The sequence below is a fragment of the Fundulus heteroclitus genome, chromosome 1 (genome assembly GCF_011125445.2).
Source record: "Fundulus heteroclitus isolate FHET01 chromosome 1, MU-UCD_Fhet_4.1, whole genome shotgun sequence".
NCBI classification, from domain to species: domain Eukaryota; kingdom Metazoa; phylum Chordata; class Actinopteri; order Cyprinodontiformes; family Fundulidae; genus Fundulus; species Fundulus heteroclitus.
In genome coordinates, this window is record NC_046361.1 from 21,425,026 (window position 1) to 21,449,089 (window position 24,064).

At 40.6% G+C, this 24,064-nt stretch overlaps 1 protein-coding gene across 1 annotated transcript; it reads left to right on the plus strand.

Annotated features, from left to right (window-relative positions):
- The first annotated feature begins 27 nt into the window (after positions 1-27).
- Positions 28-23,895, plus strand: erbb3b (erb-b2 receptor tyrosine kinase 3b). Its single transcript, XM_036137760.1, has 28 exons — positions 28-242; positions 3,988-4,142; positions 4,279-4,465; positions 4,666-4,791; positions 4,885-4,947; positions 5,124-5,242; positions 7,144-7,285; positions 7,372-7,485; positions 7,564-7,681; positions 7,766-7,839; positions 10,065-10,155; positions 10,760-10,962; positions 12,624-12,756; positions 12,858-12,951; positions 14,422-14,579; positions 14,667-14,723; positions 15,515-15,656; positions 16,597-16,716; positions 16,803-16,901; positions 17,069-17,254; positions 17,343-17,498; positions 17,585-17,660; positions 17,774-17,920; positions 18,058-18,155; positions 18,253-18,426; positions 18,528-18,599; positions 20,605-20,887; positions 22,592-23,895. Exons 1-28 carry the CDS (start codon positions 164-166, stop codon positions 23,443-23,445), a joined length of 4,320 nt encoding a protein of 1,439 aa, XP_035993653.1. The 5' UTR covers positions 28-163; the 3' UTR covers positions 23,446-23,895.
- The last annotated feature ends 169 nt before the right edge of the window (positions 23,896-24,064 follow it).

The following is a 24,064-nucleotide window of genomic DNA, read 5'->3' on the forward strand; positions in this document are numbered from 1 at the left end:
ATTAAATTTCATTTAGGCTTTTTTTTTTTATTTCTTTCACCTCTTTATCGGTCAAAGACGAGGCAACTTTTAAATCCACAAAATTCCTCCCTTATGTTGCCAAAAAGAGGACAATCTGAACCAGTGTGACATGCTGACATCTCGGTGAACGCATTAATTCAACATGGACCAGCAGCGAGTCCTGTTACTTTGTGTGGCTTTGTCATGGAGGATACAAACCGGGTCCACTCAGGCACACGACGGTGGGTGAATTTATTGACATTTTATCCCATTACAACCACAAACCTCAGTGTATTTTATTAGGCTGCTATTTGACAGACGTACACAAGACAGTGCACGATTCTGAAGTGAGAGGAAAAAGATAGTGACAGTTGGGTTTTTTTTACAATTAAAAGTCTGAAAAGTGTGGCGTGCAATTGTATCTGGTATAAGTTCAGTCAGACTGGATGGAGAGTGTCTTTGAACATTACATTTCAAGTCTCTGGACCTCTTAAAGTCTTCTGCAGCCTCGTCTATGAGTGCTCCATGTTTAGGTCCATGCATCTTCCCATTAGCTCTAAACAACTATCCTGTCCCTGCTGCAGAAAGAAAATAGCTCCACAGTATGATACGCCACCACTGCATTTCCTGATAGGAATTGTATGTTCAAATTAATGTGCAGTGTTGGTTTTCCACAGCACGTAGAGTTTTGTATATTAGCTAAATTATTCAAGCTTTGCTCTCGTGTGACCGGAGCATCTTCTTGCACATGGCTGCTGTGTTGCCTATAAAGTTTTTGGCGAATTGCAAATAGGAATCCTTCTGGTTTCATTTGAACAGATGCTTTTCCTTGCCATAAAGGCCATATTTATGAAGTGCATGACTAAAAGCCAACACGTACTAAACAAGAACAGAGAAATATGTTTGTTTACATTGCAGCAAAGGTTGAAAGAACAATGTTCTTTCTATCTTGGACATTTCATATTCCTCAAGTGCAGCACTCTTGGACTCATGCAGCATTTGTATACAATCTTTGCCAGATACCTTACAAGGCAGAGGTTTTGCCCAAAGTATGTGTAAAGAACAAGAACTCCCAAACCAAGGCTGCATGAAGAAAATGATATAATTTTGTTTGTGCCACCCTGGAAGGGAGAACAAATTTCTCTATTCCTGCAGAACATGTTTCATTGTCCCATCAACAGATTCTCCCACCCGAGCAGTGGTCCTCTGCAGCCCCTCCAGAGTTAGCATAAGCCTCTTGGTATCTTATCGAACATGTGCTCTCCTTACCCAGCCTACCAGTTCAGGTGCTCAGCCATGTCTTGGTATGTCTTTCCATTTTTGGATGATGGAATAAACAGTGCTGCATGTGATGTTGAGGCCTGGGATATTGTTTTAAGTCCTAAACCAGCTTTAAACTTTCCCACAGCTTTATCCCTGAGCTATCTGCTGTGTTCCTTGGTCTTGTTGATGCTGTTTAGTCACAAATTTTCTCTAAAAAAAAAGCCTCTGAAGGTTTGAAAAAGTTGCTGTAATTATACTCAGAGAAAATTGCACACCCCAGAAGCCAACTGGGAGCACAGCACGTCATTTTGAGGCGTCAAAGTAAAGGGGAATCCAGAATTATGCCACACTTGTTAGATATTTGTTCTAGAGAAAAACTAAAGGGAGCATTGTTACTTTTCCATGGGAAAGGTTTTGTAAAGTTTCCAGTAGTTACCCTCTCAGAAGAGGGTTTATGAGATTTGTTAAATGTATGTATGCTGAAAATTCATAAACACTATATATAACTCAGCTCACTACAAGATGCATGTATGTATGTATGTATGTATGTATGTATGTATGTATGTATGTATGTATGTATGTATGTATGTACAGTATGTATATGTGTATGTATGTATGTATGTATGTATGTATGTATGTATGTATGTATGTATGTATGTATGTATGTACAGTATGTATGTATATGTGTATGTATGTATGTATGTATGTATGTATGTATGTACAGTATGTATGTATGTATGTATGTATGTATGTATGTATGTATGTATGTATGTATGTATGTATGTATGTATGCATGCATGCATGTATGTATGTATGTACGTACAGTATGTATGTATATGTGTATGTATGTATGTATGTATGTATGTATGTATGTATGTATGTATGTATGTATGTATGTATGTTTGTATGTATGTATGTATGTATGTATGTATGTATGTATGTACAGTATGTATGTATGTATGTATGTATGTATGTATGTATGTATGCATGTATGTATGTATGTATGTATGTATGTATGTACAGTATGTATGCATGTATGTATGTATGTATGTATGTATGTATGTATGTATGTATGTATGTATGTATGTATGTATGTATGTACAGTATGTATGTATGTATGTATGTATGTATGTTTGTATGTATGTATGTATGCATGCATGTATGTATGTATGTATGTATGTATGTATGTATGTATGCATGTATGTATGTATGTATGTATGTATGTATGTATGTACAGTATGTATGTATGTATGTATGTATGTACAGTATGTATGTATGTATGTATGTATGTATGTATGTATGCATGTATGTATGTATGTATGTATGTATGTATGTATGTATGTATGTATGTACAGTATGTATGCATGTATGTATGTATGTATGTATGTATGTATGTATGTATGTATGTATGTACAGTATGTATGCATGTATGTATGTATGTATGTATGTATGTATGTATGTATGTATGTATGTATGTATGCATGCGTGCATTATTTAACTGAGCGTGTTTTACAAAGGATGTTCCAGCTGTGCCATGTCACTGCAGCTTGCTTTTACCTGCAAGTTCAAAATAAAAACAGGAAGTATGACTCATGACCCGCTCCCTGCAGCAGGTGTCTAATCTCTGTACAAAATGAGCCAGCACCACATACAGTTTTAGTCACTTTTTAGAAGGTGGTGCATGTCTCTTTCCGTTTGCGATATTTCCGTTCCTCCGCCAGAGCATCTTAGTCACACATGGGCCATTGTCGTTTGGTATGATCTCAGCAACACTTTCCCTGCAGACGCGCACACACAGACACAGAAGCTCTGTCTGTCAGCGCAACACTCTTCGCTCACTGAGACACTGTGTCCACATTTATAGCTTTGTCACAATGAAGAGCTTTGTCCGAGGAAAAAAAAAAAAACTCGACCCGTCGGCCTTCTCTACGTTGCCTTCAGGCCTGTATTGCTCCGTGCACCCGACTTCCATGATGCCTGTGTTGCTTCACATCAAACTCTCTGGCTCCCCTCAGCATCAGCGATGCAAACAAAGGTTAAAATGTTCTACAGAAACAGTACAGCTGACAGGATACAAGTCATGTAGGAGAACGAAAATATGTGGAAGCACGGTAAGTACTAAGATGAGACCAAAATGGAACCAATGTGGCCTACGTGTAAAACACCATGTACATTGGAAAACTAAGGCTGCACATCACACTGAAACATGGTGACGGCATCGTCATACTGTGGAGATGCTGTTTCTTCCACAGGAACAGGGTCACAGGTGAGTGCTAGTGGGAAGATAAATGGAGGCGATACTGGAAGAAAAACTTCTTCTAGAGAAAACTCTCTGTTCTAGAGAGGTTTGACTCAGGAAAGCTGAGTTTATACTATGCATGTTGAGCTTTTTTGACTTGTATTTAAAGAAATAACCTTTTTCCTTCCACTTTATGCTTCTCTGTGTTGGGCTGTGGCATAAAATCCCAATGAGATACATTGAGGTTTATGGCATGACAATATATCTTTAATAAATTAGAGGAGAAATTAACACTTTCGTAAAACAATGAGCGCAAATGAACAATTTTGGTGACTCAGTTCTGGTTAGAATATTAATGGGGGACTAATGTACTCCTAATTGTTTGATGTTAAAGTGTTAAAGTGTCACCAATCGAATGAGCCGGTGTGATCTGTTTTTAAGATGGTTTTGTAAAACTGGGAACCTTTCCTCCTTCCCTCTGCCAGAGGTGTGTCCTGGTACGCAGAACGGTCTGAGCTCCACTGGTTCTCAGGAGAATCAGTACAACCTGATAAAGGACCGGTACGGCGGCTGCGAGATCGTCATGGGGAACCTGGAGATCACTCAGATTGAGAGTAACTGGGACTTCTCCTTCCTCAAGGTAGACACTGTCCCTCATTGGTGTTTAAATGTTTTCATTTGGATAAGATTGTGCACTGAACCACTACAGTGAACGTGAAACCAGTGAATTTACGTCAATCTCACGTGTGAGCAATGTCCCCCCCCCCTTCTTCCAGACAATCCGCGAGGTGACCGGTTACGTCCTCATCGCTATGAACCACTTTCAGGAGATTCCCTTGGGACAACTGCGGGTGATCAGAGGAAACAGTCTGTATGAAGGACGCTTCGCACTGTCGGTCTTATTCAACTATCCCAAAGAAGGCTCCAACGGCCTGCGACAGCTTGGACTCCAGAATCTGACGGGTTAATGTCATGCACTGACGTCCATCTTCCCAGAGATGTGAAAGAAAATGTTATAACTAAAGAAAAACTTATATAATATATAATATAAATGCTGTTTGAAGTTAGGCTGAGCTTTCGAGCGGTATGTAAACCGTTAAAATTGCCCGCGTATAAAAGAACGTTCTGTTTGCGTTTTTATTTCTTTTCTTTTAAATCTTTAGAGATTCTCGAGGGTGGAGTGCGGATTATTAACAACAAATACCTGAGTTATGGCCCCTGGATCTACTGGCAAGACATTGTTCGGGACAACAGCGCTCCTATTGACATCCATTACAATGGAGAAAGAGGTTCGTCTTTCAATTATCCTACCTCACATGCACCCAATGCTCTTTAGGTTGTTCCATTTTTATTTTGTCTGAACTCATCTCTGTTTCTCTTAGGCCCGTGTCACAAATCTTGTGGTGATTACTGCTGGGGACCAAACAAGGAGCAGTGTCAGATCTGTGAGTTCCTGCCACTCTTGCGGCAATTTATGTCTCCTAGTAGCTTTGTTGTCCTCAGTTTATTTTAAACAATCGAATAACTCTCTTCGTGGTCACCCAGTCAAAGATATTCACACAGAAAGACAAGCAGACATTCGTGGCCTCTCTCTCAACCTTCCTGTCCTTTGTTTCCTCAGTGACTAAGATGGTTTGCGCTCCACAGTGCAATGGACGCTGCTTTGGGAGAAGCCCTAGGGACTGCTGCCACATAGAGTGTGCAGCAGGATGCAAAGGCCCTCTGGATGAGGATTGTTTTGTAAGTTTGCTGCTGTGGCTACTCAACAACACCATAACAGTTCAGAGAGCGTCAAAAAATTGAAATAAAAAGATTGACATCACTGAACCATGACAGTTCAGAGGGCATCAAAAGTTAGAAAATAATAAATAAAAAAAAAACAGACTGACATCACTCAACCATGACAGGGAAAGGGTACCACACTGCAAAAACACAACTTAAAATAAGTAACATTTTCTTGAAATTAGTGCATTTGTCCTTGATTTGAGCAGGCAAATAAGATGACCTGCCAATCAAATTGGTATTTTGACCCCTAAAATAAGATAATTAGATATGCTGCACCTGAAATGAGATGATAGAGACAGGTTGATCCTATTTTAAGTGCATAAATCTTGCTCCATTGGCAGATAATCTTATTCACCTGCTCAAATCAAGGACAAATGCACTAATTTCAAGAAATGTTTTACTTATTTTTAGTTTTGTTTTTGCAGTGCAACACAGCAGTGAGAAAACACTTCCCCCTTAATGGTATCTTCTGATTTGCTCTGTTGTAACCCTGATTATCAAATTTGTGAATGGTACAAAAGTAAAGGAGGAGGAGGTCAATCAGCGCAAAGGTTGGTTCAAAGACAACAATTTGATGCTCAATATTGGACAAAATGAAGAAAATGATCTTCAAGTTCTGGAGTTCCCAACAGCTAGAACATAAATGCCTGGTGATCTTACTAGGTCGAATGACACCTCAGGGATTGTGAATTGGGCCCAGCAAAGACTGCTCCCTACCTGTATCTTTACATCATTCGACAGAGCTGTGGAGGAGAATGTGGTGATCTAGTGCATCACAGAATTGTGATCCAGGTGCAAGATGGCAGACATGAGGGCCCTGCAAAAGACTATAAATGGTCCTTGAGTATCCCTACACTCTGTCCATAATCTGTAATAGATATTGCTGGATCAGACACTAAACAACGTCTCTGCCCAAAGCTGGTGAAACTATCAATCAATCAATCAATCAATCAATCAATCAATCAATTTTATTGTCAACTACAATTTGCATTGCAATCGAAAATTCAGTTTCAGTACAACCGTCCATCACATAGACTTAACAAACATTTAGGGGGAACGATTGACTGAGGCCTTGCGTTGCCAAGGAACACAGCCAGTCGGCCACTGCCATTTCAGCGCAGCCGTTAGGTGCGTTCCTCCAAACAGCCCCGGACCCCGCCTTACACGAAGTCCACAGGCGCTGCCCTTGAGAATCTGTAGAAGGAAGATTTTACATGGGGGAAGTGGAGGGAGATAAAAAAGACAGGTCCTTCACAGTTTATGTTACCACATATACTGTGGAGCATCCGACAAAAAACCTCATTGCACGAGAAGCACAAATAATTACAAGACACATATATGCAGAAAGGTAAACATTTGAGACTTGTCGCTTTAAGTTCATCTGCATTTGTGAGCATCAGTTTATGTGTGTCTGCTTGAGTGAAGTGTTTATATTTCCGTGGAAGCTCTCCAGAGGCCATTTGTCCTTGATGTTATCAGCCGCCCAACAGTTCAGAAAAAACATCCACAGATGTCAAGGGTGGGGGAGGGACATAATTTTAACTGTTGTTAAAATTATGCTCTTTGGATTATTGTGTTAGTTCTATAAACCTTAATCTATTTTCTTGTTCATCTCTTTAATGCTTCTAATATTAATTTGTAGCAGATCTGGGAAACACTGTCACATTTTTCTGTAAAAATTAGACAAAGTTTCTAGTATATGCTTTTAGTTGTACACTGAAATGACAACAAACTGATTTGATTCGCTCAGACTGATCTCACAAAAGATATTCATAAAAAATGGTGTAATCAGCTCTTATTAGTCTTTTTCTACAAATAGGTCAAATGTGTGTTTCTCCTTGTGTGTACCTGTTCAGGCATGCCGTCACTTCAATGATTCAGGAGCCTGTGTGCCTCAGTGTCCCCAGACCCTCATTTACAACAAACAGACATTTCAAATGGAGACCAATCCCAATGCAAAGTACCAATATGGATCAATCTGTGTGTCTCAGTGTCCCAGTAAGTCTTCCATCCAGCATTTAGATGTGTCGTACTCCTCAGGTCTGCTTTAAAGTTACATGCTCATACATATTTTACGTCCATAGCTCATTTTGTGGTGGACGGCAGCTCCTGCGTGAGCGTTTGTCCTCCAGACAAGATGGAGATGCCGAGAGAGGGCCAGAGGCAGTGTGAGATCTGCAGCGGAATCTGCCCGAAAGGTCGGCGCTTCGCAACGTTCCCCCGCGTAGCAGAGAGCCTGCGATCAAAGCTAATGATGCGTTGAATCCTCCCCGCAGTGTGCGAAGGCACCGGCCCCGAACACAGACAGACGGTGGACTCCAGCAACATTGACAGCTTCATTAATTGCACCAAGATCAAGGGCAGCCTTCACTTCCTGGTCACAGGGATTCTTGGGTAACTCTGCTTGAGTTGGAGAATCTCCGAGCTGAATAAGAAATGGTCTGAATGCTCATGTTTTGTGTTTTCTGTTCTTCCCAGAGATGATTTTAAAAACATCCCGCCACTCGATGCCAAAAAGTTGGAGGTGTTTCATACCGTAAGAGAAATAACAGGTTTGTATATATAAACAACATATATTATGTTGTTTTGGGTTGTGTCAACTGTAAATCAAATGTATTTTATGGGGATTTTATTCAAATGACTTTCACAAAATATAGAATTATGACGTAAAAGGAAGAAGATTCATGGTTCTCGCAAAGTTTTTTTTTTTTTTTTTTTTTTTTAGAAATAAAAATTCTAATTGTGTCTTGCATTTGAATTCAGTCTCCCCTGAATTCACATTTTCTAGAACCACCTTTCTCTTCAGTAACAGCTGCAAGTCTTTCGGGGTGTCTCCACCAGCTTTGCACGTATAGACAATGAGCATCTGCATGTTTAGGGGGCCTCTGATACCTCACAGAGACAAGTATACTGCTGCTTCTTGAAGGTTTTCTTCCATTAAATCCTTGTATTTAGCTCCATGGGGGGGGCATGTTTTAGCAAGTTACAGTTGAGGACCGCTTCGTGTGTTTTCTGTAATGATTGTACGCTGAGGAACCTGAAATTCAAACCGGACACGGGGGCCGGCAGGAATGGCCTCATGATGGCAGAAGACGATTGAGCCAGGCTAACCAGGTGAAGATGGCAGATGAACAGCTGATGAATCCCCAGAGAGGCCAGGGCGAACACCAGATGCAGCCAAGAAGCAGGCGGTGCACAACAAGCACAACCATGTAGTTAAGGCAGGGCGAGCACAGGAAAACAGGATCAACAAGCGGTGCGACACAAACGCTGGGGAGAGCATAAGCAGGCAGTGAGCAGGGAGATGTTCTAGCAGGGGGCGGTGAGAGAGACAGGTACATGTAACTGGAGTCGCAGGTGGAACAACTTGGTGATAATTGGACAGCAGCAGGTGGAGCTAACGGGGGGAACATCAATCAGTCCCAAAAACACAAAGGAAAACCTCAAATCATGACAGTGTTCCTTGTTCTCCAACAGGCCTCAGAGGTCTTCACAGAACAGCTGAATTTATGCTGAGATGTAATTAATAAACCAATTAGGAGACTTCTTGGGGCAGCTGGATGCACCGGATGTCATTTTGGACTATCATAGTAAGGCGGGTGCATGATGGAGCAGATGGTTGCACTGTTGCCTTGCAGCAAGAGGGTCCTGGGTTTGAATCTCGTCCTATGGTCTTTCTACATGGTCTTCCCATGCGTGTGTGGGTTCTGTCCGGATGCTTGGTCTTCCTCTACATAGTCCTAAAAACATGTTAGGTGAATGGATTGCTTTGAATTGTGTGTGTGTGTGTGTGTGTGTGTGTGTGTGTGTGTGTGTGTGTGTGTGTGTGTGTGTGTGTGTGTGTGTGTGTGTGTGGACAGGTGAGCTGCCCTGGGTGTACCCCCAACAAGCAAGGTAGAGAAGGTATAGACAATAGATGGATGCATATTGACCGGGGTTGAATACATGTGCATGGCACAATTTCAAATTTATTACTCGTAAAAAAAAATTGTGTAGTTTCATTCCACTTCACAATTATGCGCTGTTTTATGCTGTTCTAGAACAAAGTTCCAAAAATACAGGGAGTTTGTGGTTGTGATGTGAGAAAAACTTAAAGGAGTATACATTTTTTTGAAAGGCATTGCACTCTTATAATGGCACCCTTATTAGAGAAATTATTCTTGTCTACAAGAATTTCAAACCATATCTTAGAGATATAAAAACATATTCATTTTCTAAGATGCAGAAACTTTACAAACCACCAGGCTCATTAGAGCTAATTAAAAGATAAACCTCAAGAATTGTGTTTTAATCTGGTTGAATTATCGATTAAATGTAGTCTGTGATAGCTTAATTTAGACAATAGGAGTCTGATCTTTGCACTACATGTTGTTGCACCAACAATTCAGCGTCCAAGGACCTCTGTAGCAATGTTTTTTACATTTATCAGAACCTAAAAGATTTTTTAAATTATATTAGAAGACTTGTAATAAAACTAAGAGACCCTTATTAGTTCATTTACAATTACATGACCAAAATTAATCAAAGATTGTAATAGTTTCCCAACAGTCACAAAAGCTCACATGACCTTTTGGGCAGCTAATGTCTTATTTCATATTATCTAATCTGAATGTTTCTAAATCCATATTAAAGAAAGCACCAAACAGCAGAATGGATGGCAGAAAGTCTGTTTTCTGTACTCAAAATGACCACAGTGGATTTGCATTATGGTAAAGGAGGTTGTCAGCAAATTATACAACCTGAAGTCTGTACTGTGCTGTGATGTTTTCGTTTCTAGGTATTCTTAACATCCAGTCGTGGCCCAAAGAGCTAAACGACCTCTCAGTTTTTTCAAGCCTCACGACGATTCAAGGGAGGCCTCTCCACAAGTAAGGACGGCCGTGTGCGGTAAAATATGAATTAACAAACAGTCTCTAAAAGTATGAGAATGTGCATGTAACTAAATCAAACTGCATCAAAAATTAATTGTGCACCTCTTGGTACCTGGGTCTGATACTAAACTAAACTAAAGCCAATCTGTTTAGAAAAAAAAAACATGTAAACTGCTTCGTGGTAACAGCTCCCATTAAATCCTTTCGTTATATTACTAATTTATAACACTTGTTCCACTCACCCTATCCTATCCTATGCTCACAGCTGTGAACAGGTATGAATCCAGACTAAAACATGATATAGACGGCTCAGAACTAAATTAGAAAATTGAAATACAAACTTCCTAACTTCTTTGCAGAGTAGGGGGAATCCACCTTTAAGAAAGTGAAAACCCTGCCAGGTTTTCCATCATCCTGTTCATTTAACCAGGTGATATTTGCCCCTGTTGATACTGGGGATCTGGAAATGCAAATGGTTGGAACTGATCCCTGGACCGACTTTTTACTTTCTGAACCTGGATTCCCCACCCCTGTTTCTTTGGGGGGAGTTTTTGTAAGCCAACCACCCTCTCTGTGTATCCTTCCCTCTCCAAACAAAAAGGCGGTTCTCTCTGATGGTGATGCACATCCCCACTCTAACCTCTCTGGGGTTGCGCTCTCTCCGGTATATCAACGACGGCAGCGTGTACATCAGTCAGAACGCCAACCTCTGTTACCACCACACCGTGAACTGGACGCAGCTGTTCCAAGGCACCCGGGTTCGAGTCAACAACCTCAACAACAACAAGCCGCTTGCAGAGTGTGGTGAGACAAGCTTCTCCTGTAACGTTTGCCGCATTTCTGTAAAGCATGAACTGTAACCTACGGTCGATTATCTGGCTTTTTTTGTGTCTCAGAGGTGATACAGTGGCTCTTAAAAGTGTATGCATCGATTTTGTTTAATAGCTTGAGATCATAATAAATCATGGGCAAACTTTTTACACCTTTGATGTGACACAAATCATGTAACATTCAGCTACAAAGAGAAAACAAGTAAACTAATGAAGCGGTGCAAAAACCTGGTTGCACAGGGTTTACATCCTCAGCTTAGTACTTTATTGAAAGAACACGTATCCATGCTGAAACAAAGTAGTGGCAGCATGGATGTGACTGAGCTTTTTGTCGACGTGGATAAAATTCGGAACTTTTCCAAATACCAGTCAGTGTTCAAGAAAAAACCTTGTCAGGAAACTAAAGATAAAGATGTTTTGCAGCATTGCTGAGTCAAAGCATCCGTCTAAGCTAAAAGATAAAAAAAAAACTGCCCTTACCAGTAGATGAGAGCGAGAATGAGAGGTTTGGAATGGTCTAGAATCTATATACAGTCCAGAAATAGCTGACAAAAATAAAAAAATTTAAAAAATCTGTCAGGGAAACCTGAAGAAGGCTGCGGACAACAGATTTGAATGACGTTTGCAAAGCATGATGGGTAAATCTTAAACACTCCAACCAAAGAAGACTGAAAGCTGTTAAAGATTTTGCAAAGTTATATATATATATATATATATATATATATATATATATATATATATATAGATAGATAGATAGATAGATAGATAGATAGATAGATAGATAGATAGATATAGATAGATATAGATATAGATATATATAGATATATATAGATAGATTTTTTTATTTCCCCCTGTCAGATTTGCTTTGCTTTTTATTCCAGTTGCATAGGATATGTGACACGACTTTTCACATAGAAATAAATATCTAATGATTGTTTTATTAACAGCAAGTAAAAAGAACATTACAAGAAAATGGAAACAGGACAAACAACCCTAAATAGCTGGATTGATATAACATTTGGACATATACAAAATGAAAAACATAGCGACACTTCTTAATCACATCACCGATCAATTTAGTTTAGGGTGGTAGACTATGTGAAACCCAGAAGATCTGACTAAATATTTAAACCCTGATGAACCACTCTCCTTCTGTGAATCATATAATAGTAGCACATTATCATTACTTAATGTTACTATTTGTTTATTTTTATTTATTTATTTCTCCTTTTCCTGACTGGAATTTGAATTTGTTTTCTACTTAATTCTATTTTTGGTTTTGAATGCTGCAATCTCTCTCAGGGAAGCAATAGTTAATAATTGCTGTTTTATTTATTACGATGCAAAGGTCTATTTTCCTTTTCTGCTTAAGTAGAAATATGCATTGTTTTAAGAGTGCATGTTATGTAAAATGTTCTTTGAGAACCAACAAAGAAATAAAAACAGAATATATGAAGCATTAAAGGTGGAAATATTTGCAAATATTTTTCCATGATCTCATGCATTTGCACACAGAAACCTGGCTCTTAAATAGAGATGTGTGCACATTTAAGATTCACTGCGTGTTAGATCTTATTGCATTCATGTGATGTCTTGAAAGGATTCAAAAAAACACTGTCATGTGTTTGTGTGTAGTTGCAGGAGGACACGTCTGCGATCCTCTGTGCTCAGACTCGGGCTGCTGGGGCCCCGGCCCTGACCAGTGTCTCACCTGTAGCAACTACAGCCGCCATGGCACATGCGTGGGAAGCTGTAACTTTTTATCTGGGTCAGAGGTTTTGAGTTGACATTCCTGTGGCTGCTGCTGCTGCAGCTCATGTGTACCTTTTAATGAAGTTGTCCATGTTCTAAAAAACATTGTGTTTGCAGGTTCCCAAGAGAATTTGCAGGATCTGACAGAGAGTGTGTCGCTTGTCATCCAGAGTGCAAGCCTCAGAAGGGGAGAATCAGCTGTACAGGAGCGGTAATCTGTGCTTTAATCTTACAATAACATATGCGCCAGGCTCATTTGAATAAATAAATCATGCGTGCATATGACTGTTCATCTGCTAATGCCATTCATCAACAATTACCTGTATGAATATGGCCCCATAGACATTATATACGTAGACGCCTCGTTGGGCGGGTTCTGCCTATGCTGCGATGCGTCAGAGCGTCCGCCATCTTAAATGTGGCAAATCTCAGTTACTCAGTCACTTAAACAGTATCAGAGGGACTTTAATCTCTGAATATACTTTGTATTCGTAGTATTTTTGTTTTTGTAATATTACAAGTTTATTTTTGTATGCCTTTAGCTTCATTCTCCTGAATTTATTCTCCTAAAGAATAAAAATATTTAAAATAATCTAACCTGGCCCTATTACTCCAGTAGTGAAATAATTCTGCAAACTGTGACTATTCTGGAAATGTTCCCTCTTAATTCTCATAATATGACATTTTTCTCATAACATTATCACTTTTGTGTTTGTTTGTTTGTTTTTTTCACTTTATTGACCTAGGACTTTTTTTTCTCATATTATTAATTTTACCTCTTTAATACTCACCCAAAAAGTCTGTTCCTAAAGGTTCACATGTGACACGGTTTTATGAAATAATGAAGACCACAATGTTTAGATTTAACAAACTGATCCTTATATTCATAACACATACACACACAAATATATAGATAGATAGATAGATAGATAGATAGATAGATAGATAGATAGATAGATAGATAGATAGATAGATAGATAGATAGATAGATAGATAGATAGATAGATAGATATCTATCTATCTATCTATCTATCTATCTATCTATCTATCTATCTATCTATCTATCTATCTATCTATCTATCTATCTATCTATCTATCTATCTATATATATATATATATATATATATATATATATATATATATATATATATATATATATATATATATATATATATAGAAGGCAGATACAAGTAATGAAATCAGCCAGAATACATTTCCATGCAGCACAGGAATGAGGCATCTTTTCTGATCCACGTTCACAATAACAGAACTCAACTTTTTTCACCACATACAATATGGCGGTGACATTGACGTGCGAACCTGCGCCCTATGACGCGTCTATGTATATGATGTCTGTGTATGGCCCTTTGCATAGAGTTTGTCAATCCAAATTGGTTTTAATCCAGATCCGCTTGGTCATAAATTATCAGTAGAAAAAAAAAAGTCTTTCAAAGTACTGTCAATGTAGGTATTTTTATTTAGAAGAAATAAAAACTGTTTAGGTCTAGGAAATGATTGGCTGTGCACCTTTAATATGTTTATAATTGTTGATTCTCTGAATCTTTTTTTTAAACTCTTAGTCTTTCAGATTACAAGTACCGCCACGGCTGGTTTCATCCTGTCTTTTAATCAGAGCTTGTTTTGCTCTCTTCGTTTCTCTCCCACCTTTTTCCTCCTGAAGGGGGCAGATGGATGCACGGCTTGCGCCAATCTTCAAGACGGTCCCTACTGCATGTCTTCTTGTCCCTCTGGAGTAAACGACGGGCACAGAGGGTTGATTTTCAAATACCCCAACAGAGAGGGTTACTGTGAACCCTGCCACCCCAACTGCACACAGGGGTGAGGCAGAGTGTGTTGGTTTTCGTGTGTCAAGTTTGGAGAAAATCCACTTTGGCTAAGGATACGTTCTGCAATCCTGTGTTTCAGATGCCTCGGCCCAGAATTAAACGACTGTTTAGAGAGAGCAAGGAAGCCAGTCAGTAGGTGAGTGTTTCCCCCTGCGGGTGGATGTAAAACACTGCACTGCAATGTGTGGGATGTTTCCACCGCCACTGTTCGCTTGCTGCTTGGTCACTCGTTTTTGCTGTGCTCCCTTCTAGGCTGATGATTTTAACTTTCGAAAATTTTGCTTTTGTTTGTCACAACATATAGTTTAGCAACCCTCAACATTCCCTTCCACAAGTTTTTTTTTTAGTACTATGCTGGGACATTTCCAATAAAACAAACAAAGATACACACATACAAGACAATTTATCATGATTTATCAGGGTCCCTTTTGGAAAAACTCTCAAAAGAACTCCATGATTAGTGTTTGTTAATATCTTTAAGCAGTGGCGGTTCTTGCATGAAGGTCTGAGATTTTGGAGCTGTGTAAAACATAGTGCAGTCGTGGGGAAAGCACACAGGGTAATTTACCTGTTCTCAGCTGTAAGCAAGTGACAACTGATCAACACACAGGGGTGTCAGCTCCCCAATGATTTAGCATCCATAAAAGCAATAGAAAACTTGCTTAAGGCACAACTGGCTGATAAGTTGTGTGTTTCTAATCGGGGGCTTGTGCTGCCCTTTCTAATGCCGCTCTGGACAACTGCCCCTACGGGTAGCCAGCCTGGCGATTTTTCCGGATGTTTCCCCAAGTCCCTTTTTGCATAACTGCACATGTGCAAGACTGTCTGTTTCTTTCTTTTGAAAAGAAAGCTCTGATTTTGTTTCTGCTGAAGTATCTCTTCACTCTTTTTAAACAAAAAAAGTGAACTCTGTGCTTCCCCCTGCAGTGGACAGATCACAGGTATAGCTTTGGTGGTTCCGGCTTGTTTGGTCTTCTGCTTCGGCTTGTTCTTCCTGGGAGTGCTGTACCACCGAGGCCTCGCCATCCGTCGCAAGAGAGCCATGAGAAGATACCTGGAGAGCGAGGAGGTGAGTCTTTAAACACCTCATGCACTTTTACTTTTACTAAAGGACAATGTCGTCCAAAAGTGTAAATACCTCGTGAACGTTTTACAATTTCTTCTTACGTCGCAGACACGAACAATATTAAGAACATCAGACATTGAAATTCTCCTTTTTAAGATAACTCAATTACAGTCAGATCGGGTACTGGCTGTCTCCAGAAACCAATTTTCAAGTTTTAAAACAAATTCTCTGTTATATTTTGGTTTAGACTATCCTGACCATTAATACATTTTCATTTTCAGGGTGTATGCTCTAACATGTTTTATCCATGTATTTAGCTACATCTATATTTATATAAACTCTGATTCACTTCCCTGTCCATGCCAAACAAAGGCATCCCCACAGCATGACTCCAAGTTAGGATGTCATTTACAGGGTGTTTGTTTTCCAGGACGCAGCGTTTTGCATATAGGCCAAAATGTTCAATTCTTGTCTCGTCTGACCAGTGCTTCTTCTTTCATGTTTGCTGTGTCCTCTGTACGGTTTATGGGAAGCTGCAGATGAGAATTAATTTTTAACAATTAAAAACGAATATTCTCGCCATTCTTCTAAAAAAAGACCAGGTTTGTGAAGCGCATGAGTTATCGTTTCCTGTCAAGAGATTTTGCTACCTGAGGATGAGAATCTCTGCAGCTCCTCCAGAGTTCTCATGGGCCACTGCTTCTCTGATTGAGCCTCTCCTTTCCCAGATTATTGATTTAGATGGATGGCCATGTCTTGTGCGATATGCAGCTATGCTATAATCCTGTATGTAGAGAAATAAGAAAAAACATGTGAATTGTGCTTTGCATTGTGTTTCTTTAAAAAAAAATCCTAATAAACTGCTCCAACGTTCAAGGGATAGTACTTTTTTTTGCAAGACACTGCAAAAGACAACTGGGAATAACTGCTGTGATTTTGACAGAGCTTTGAGCCCCTGGGTCCTGGAGAGAAAGGCACCAAGGTGCACGCTCGTATTCTGAGGCCTTCTGAGCTGAAAAAGATTAAGCTCCTTGGCTACGGCGTTTTCGGTACGGTGCACAAGGTATTAATCCTTTTTTTTCCCCTTTGTCTTGTTTTCAGCTAGAATGCGTGTAGTCAGCATGATCTAAAATACAATGTGTGTTTAAGGGCTTTTGGACACCAGAGAGAGAGACGGTCAAGATCCCTGTAGCGATAAAGACGATCCATGACAGCTCGGGTCGACAAACGTTCACGGAGATCACCGATGTGAGTCTCGTCAAAGTAAAACTATCGAATTAATCATATGAATACCATAAATAGAACTTAATCTCTCCTCGTAGTTAAAATACGACATGAAGGAAACGGTAAAGCTGGTATTCCATTGATTTACCTCAATGCCAGTAGATGTCTGAAATGTCTCTCTCAACGTGCAGCATATGCTATCCATGGGCGGCCTGGACCACCCCTACATCGTTAGGCTGCTGGGAATCTGTCCTGGTCCCAGTCTCCAGCTGGTGACCCAGCTCAGTTCTCGCGAGTCCATGCTGGAGCACATCAGACAGAACCGAAACAGCCTGGACCCCCAGCGCCTGCTCAACTGGTGCGTGCAGATCGCGAAGGTGAGCTTAGCTGGAACTCCTCCAAGGAGCAGAACGCTACGAATAAGCTCTTGGATTGTACGTAGAGTAAGACATACTTGTGTCTCAGGGTATGTTCTACCTGGAGGAACACTGCATGGTCCACAGGAATCTGGCTGCCCGTAACGTCCTGCTGAAGAACGACTACCAGGTCCAGATCTCGGACTACGGCGTGGCCGACCTGCTTTATCCAGACGACAAGAAATACGTCTACACAGACACCAAGGTCGCACTACTGGTGGTTCAGTTTGAGATTACTCATGAGATATTTTCTGTGTATTCAAGCAATGCGCATTTATTCCCCCTGTTCAGACACCTATTAAGTGGATGGCACTTGAGAGCATCTTGTTTCGAAGATACACTCATCAAAGCGATGTTTGGAGTTACGGTGAGAAGCTCACTCGTCGTGTGAAGTGTTCCCTGTGGATGTTGGTACTTGTCAGGGGAATTTTAAGAAGGAACATTTAACGGTGTGTTGGTTTTTTTTTTGCCCCTGGACAGGAGTGACAGTGTGGGAGATGATGTCCTTTGGGGCAGAGCCGTACAGGTCTGTGCAGCCTCAGGAAGTGCCGAGCCTCCTGGAGAAAGGCGAGCGTCTGTCACAGCCCCACATCTGCACCATCGATGTCTACATGGTCATGGTTAAATGTGAGCCACCGCACCATCCTCCTGAATGTGTGAACATAAACACATTAAGACTTTCTGGTCATTGTACCTAGCTACAGACTGCACATGTGTAGTCCTCTGCGAACAGTGAATCTTTTTATTTATATTTTTTGGTTTAGGCTGGATGATTGACGAGAACGTGAGGCCGACATTCAAAGAACTAGCAAGCGATTTTACTCGAATGGCAAGAGATCCGCACAGATACCTCGTCATCAAGGTGCAGATAATGTGGTTTTCTTGTTGAGCAGCTTTTCTTAATTTAGTCCACATTCGGCATTCTTAAAAACTGCTCTTCAAACGTCACCCTGCCGCAGGAGGGGGAAGACGCCCCTACCGGAGAGATCCATCGGAGAGAGTCGGAGCGAGGGCTTCTGGATGCAGATTTGGAAGACCCGGATGACGAGGGACTGGACGACGGCTTGACTACGCCTCCTCTCCAGCACTCTCCATCGTGGAGTCTCTCTCGTTCAAGGATAAATTCCTGCAGGGTAATCAAAACATGTCGGCTCGTTGCGTACAATGGAAAGATGGTTTTGGACCATCGACACGATAAGCGAATGCTTTTTCCTTTTGCTCTGTGATTTTTCAGAGCGGTGCGCCTCACGCTGGGCTGACTGGATACCTGCCAATGACTCCGAGTCCAGCAGACAGCATTCGCCAGGTTTGCCCACACATAAATCACCAGTTGATTGTAAACTGGTGTTAATTTCTTTATTTTCCAATAGTCATGCTGTCATTCCTTGCTGCAACTTAGTGAAACCTGCTGCGTCATTTCTTAAACCCAGATATTGGGTTTGGCTTGCCTGTTTTAAGGATGAAATTGGGCATTTTTAAGCAAACATTGGAGGAAAAATTGTGACCTAATTTCTTAGGTTTCAAATCTGACCAAAAAGGGGTGACATCAATCTATAAAGATCCTCATTTTGAACTGTAAAAGGACCTGCTTTTGACCTCTGCTCCAAGGGCAATGCTTCAAACCCCTCTGTGCAGGATCATACAATTCTATTTTATGCTATTCTGACCAGGATAGAAAAAAAAAAGTATGAGGGGTAAGAAATGATACAATGCTAAAATTAGGCAGCATCTCAGTCAGTTGTGTTAATGACTTTGGTTCAGAGAGGAGAGACAGTTTGTTCAGTTAAGGTGACTTCAGCCTTTTACACCCTTAGTGGTTAGCTGTCACAATCTAGCAATAGTTATGATCAACATTCATAACATGGGCCAAAAAGTACAGACGGGTAATGTTTGATAAAGCGTAGAGGTTGGCTCATAAATGCCTCATAAATTGTTAACCATTACATTTTTCAATTGATTAATTTGAGTTAAACATCTTTATGAAAAATCGTTTCAGTCTTGTTAACAAAATGTATTAATTGGGGCTTTAATTGCATACTTCACAAGAAGGAATATGTAATGAAATTACATTTCTTCTCAGGATCGTAAAATTGACATTTACATTGAAAATAAAAGTTTTAGTAATCTAGTTTTAGTAATCTAATACATTTCAGTGATTAATTAGGTAAAGAAACAAGACAAAACCCTCATTAATAAACGCGAAGTCTAGCGTTGGGCACAGTGTTTTTCTTCTTAGTCACAAACACAATGGATGCAGAGATGAGACAAGCAATGAATACACGTCGTTTACGTGTATTAATTGTTTACGTTGCAAAAATATATTATTTAACAGACGAGGCCATGTCCTGACATGATAAGGCATTTCTCAAAACTTTAAGAGAGGTCTCTGACTGGAGGAATTGCCTTGTTTTTAAATTAGTAAGTGATGCTGCTGATAAAAATGGATCAGACTGTGATGTATTGCATGCAATCCATACAAATAAATTATAAACTAAATAACTTATATGAAATAAACAACAGTTTTTTGCAGAGGAAAATTGTTGATTGCATGCAATGCGCTGTGGGTGGGTTTTACACCAAGATGCATATATATTTCCCCCACATGCATCAATAATGCCTCATTTGGGAGGAAAACATCAGAAACACACAGAGACGCTGTTTTCTCTGTGAGGGTATTCTAGGAACAGATCTTTGTGTCTAGTTTCAGAATTGGAAGCACACACAATCTCAAGTTTGCAAATGTTTAGAACCCACCAATAGCTTCGGCCATCTGAAACCACCATGTTTAGTTAAAGCAACTTAGGCCTGGATCGGTCCGTACTTAGACCCAATTAGTGTTGTTTTTTTTATACAAGGCAGTTTCAACAATTGAGGCACACTTATGCAATGACGTGTCCTCATTTCAGTGGCTGAATGTATGAAAAACACTAAAATAATACAGTTTCACAGGCATGAAATAGTATTTCAGCATCAAAAGGGTTATTCAAAAAACTGAAAACTTGAAATTACGATGGATATTGATAGAAAAAATTAACGTAGAAAGATGGTCTTGTCTCAGGTAGTTCCTATTTCTTAAAGTAATGACATTCTGCTGTTAATGCATACACTGCACAACAATCTGTGGTGGGTACACTCTGTGGATCGAAGATGAGATTTTGAAAAACATCCAAAGTCCAAAGAAAATATCTGATTAGTAGACCTTTAGTAAGTCTCAAAGAATGTCAATCAGACCACTTCACAAGATTTAAACGGGAATACATACATTACAATACAGTGATTCATTCAGTCACTCTTTACTTCTTTTGCCTCAGCTGTGGTTTCACAGGTCTCGACTGAGCAGTGTACGGACGTTGCCTGAAAGGTCAGAGGTCAGAGGAAATGTCAGGGAGAGAGAGGGCTTACGGACCGGGAGCCTTCACCGGGCAAGGCTTGGCTCAGAGAGGAGCATCCCTCACGTAGCTGTAAGTCATCACAGGAAGCTTTCCACAGCTTCGAGTCCTTCCTCTTACAAGGTGTGGATGGCGGAGGAGGATGAGGAGGAGTTGGACCACTATGGCTATGTTCTGCCTGGCTCACCTGGAACACCAGAAAGAGGTGGGTTATTTCTGAAAGAACAGGAGAAGAACAGCTTTTTCTTCGACAGTACATTATCATCTCAACAAATTAAACTATCACTAAAAAGTTACTTTATTTCTGTAAATGAATTGAAGCATTGTAACTGATTCTTACATAGATTCATGAGACCCTGAGGGATATATTTCAGTTTAGTTTTGTTGATAATGGACAGAACATTATCAAGATCCATTAGATTTGTTTATAATACAAAATTGTTATATCCTACATTATAATGGGGAAGGCTGTTGTTCAGCAGATGGTCATTAACACCCACTTGACAAGAGAGAGTGGAAGCCTATAACAAAGTCATTCCTGCAAATCACAACCCAAAAGCTGAATACTTCAAAGCTGTATACAAGCATGCATAAATGGGCATAAAGGATTAATTGGTGAATAAAATGAAAAATATTTGAAAAATGCACAAATAACAGCAATAGCCTTAAATTAATATTAAGCAAAGTCTATTCAAGAGCTTTGGGAAGATTCATGAAGCATCTCACCTGAGCCAGAAAAAAAAAAGGTCTGGAGTTATTTTTTTTCCAGTTTAAGGTTTCTACTCTAGTGACGATTCGGTGAGCCATGTCAGCCGCTGGTGTTGCACTTCTGCACTTTCTCTGGTTGAAAGTCAGGACAGCCATCGTCCTTCAAGTATCAAGTGCATTTAGAGCACTTCCTGCTTCATACTTCATACAAGAAGAGTCCTGACCAATCATTGGAGTACATCTACTGTACAGTACAAGGACAATTGCAGTTTTCTGAACTGAAAATTTTGGTTGACATTAGCTGGTGGTTACGAACGCAAAAACTTGGGCATAGGAGGAAATTGAAGATAGTATGGAGAGAGACTTTTAGTTGGCCTCAGAGAGGTTCTGGAAAACCATGTGGTGACTCAGACAAGGAAAAGAGGGACCATGCCAAGCTGTGTGCGCTTTGGGGGGGGGGACCTGCAGACCTAAACTGAGGACTTCCTCGGATGGTGGAGGGAGCACTTTGAGGATCTCGATCCAGTCACCTTGTCCCTCATGGAAAAGGAAGAGCCTGAAGACTCGGGAGAATGTGACTCCATTACTGGGGCAGAGGTTGCAGAGACGTGGATGAGATTCAGAACTCTGGAGATGGTGGGGCTGTCGTGGTTGAAACGCCTTCTCAGTGTCTCACATGGTGGACCGGGTCAACACCGTTGGAGTGGCACTCTACTGTGGTAGTCCCAGTTTTTAAGAAAGGGGACTAGAACATGTGCTTTAATAATCGAGTGATCCCACTTCTCAGCCCCCTAGTACAGCTTTGTGTTGGAGAGGATGTTCTGACTTATTATCAAAGCTGGGATCCAGGCGCAGCAATGTGGTTTTTGTCCTGGCCGTGGAAAAATGGATTAGATCTTTACCTCCGCGGATTTACTGAGGGAGATAGAGGAGTATGCATCTCTAGTCTGCATGTGTTTTGTGGAAGTACTGGGATCTCGATGAAATGGGTGTGTTTAATGAATCTATATGGTAAATGAGTTTCATACTGAAATACGTTAACTCTTCAGGGATGTTCTACAGTATTTAGATGCACCTGTATGTGTGTGATTGTTTTACCCACCTTGCGAATGATGCTATTGAGTAAGAGCCTGAACCGCACATTAATGAGACTTCTCACCTCTCTCCACTTTTCTTCTTTCTCTGTCCTTATGGCTCACAGCGTCCAGAATCACTCGTTCTGGCAAAAGGAACTCAAAGAAGAAACAAAACCTGCTCGTTACAGCAGCAAAGCCCTCTCAGGAGTATGAACTGATGAGCACCGAATCTGGTGTCCCTCCCTGTGCAGCTTGCAGCGTCTCATCACATGGAGTTGAGGCCACGGCTACACTTTGCAAGAAAGTCGTACCTCTAACTTCTTCGGCCGTCACGGAGTTGCCACACGACGAAACCCAGCCCTCGGGTGTAAAAAGCAATCAAATACATGAGGCTTGTGAAGGAGCAGCACCAAGGCAAAGGGACGCAATGCCGATCGAATCTGTAGATCGTGAAACGGAGCTGTGCCGAGGCACTTGTAAGTATGAATATATGGACATCAGGCACTCTGACTCTTCAGAAGGAGGTGAGCCAGAATTGGAGAGCAGTGGCGCTCAAACGTCTTCACAGTCTGGAGGAGAGACAGACCAACAGGCCGGGGGTTCGGGAAAAGAGCAAAAGGGAGAAGGGGAAACGGAAACTTGCCACACGAATGAACAAGCCGCAACTCAGGAGGATCTCAGCGACAGGGTTGTGTCCGCGCCAGATGTCCTGACAGCTGTAGACGGCAAGGTGGAGGAGTACGAGGAGATGAACGAATCTGCAGAAAGCCCCGGCGAGTGGGGGCACGCAGAATATGAGAACCTCCCACCAAAGGCGAGGGCTGTTCCCGAGGAGAAGGACAGCGGCAGGCGTGCGGGGATCGGGGAATACATCAAGGTGTGCGCTGGCATCGGGGAGCCGGGCAGCGACACGTCTTTTGATAACCCAGACTACTGGCACAGCCGGCTGTTCCTCAAACCAGATGCTGTGCGTACATAATCAGTTGGACTGGGACAGCGAAACGGGAACAAGATGCTGACTTATTTGGTAGCTTTCTTGGATTCTTTCTACATTTTAATTTGGTTTTATTTTTACATAAGAACAAAGTATTTTTTTTACTTCACTGGTTTTTGCTGTATGGAATAATTAATGTAACCAAATATGAGTACCAGTAAACAGCCATAATTTGCTAAGTGTTTACAGACTTGTCATCTTCAGTTAAATGTTGTTGTTTTTTACTTTGCTTTTCTTCTAAGGGCTTATTATGTGTTATAACTTGAAAACTCCCTCTGTACTTTATATTTACGGGGTTTTTATCGTTTGATTTCATGCCTTTGAAAATACTGTATCTAATCGTTTGTATCACAAGTGTGTGTAATGTAAATGTTTTTACTGTTTTCATGTAAGTTGGAAAAAAATAAAAATGATCATTTTGTATGAGAATGTTCAGCCTGTGTTCAGTGACATTAACAGGGGAGCATGACGCAATGTGAAGCTGAGCTCAAGGATGAGTTCAATGACGAGAGTTAACGTCTCAATTTGTTTAGAATCCTACTGTTACATAGAATACGTCAATATCTGTATTTTCTATATATTTATAACATTTATTTACTTATAT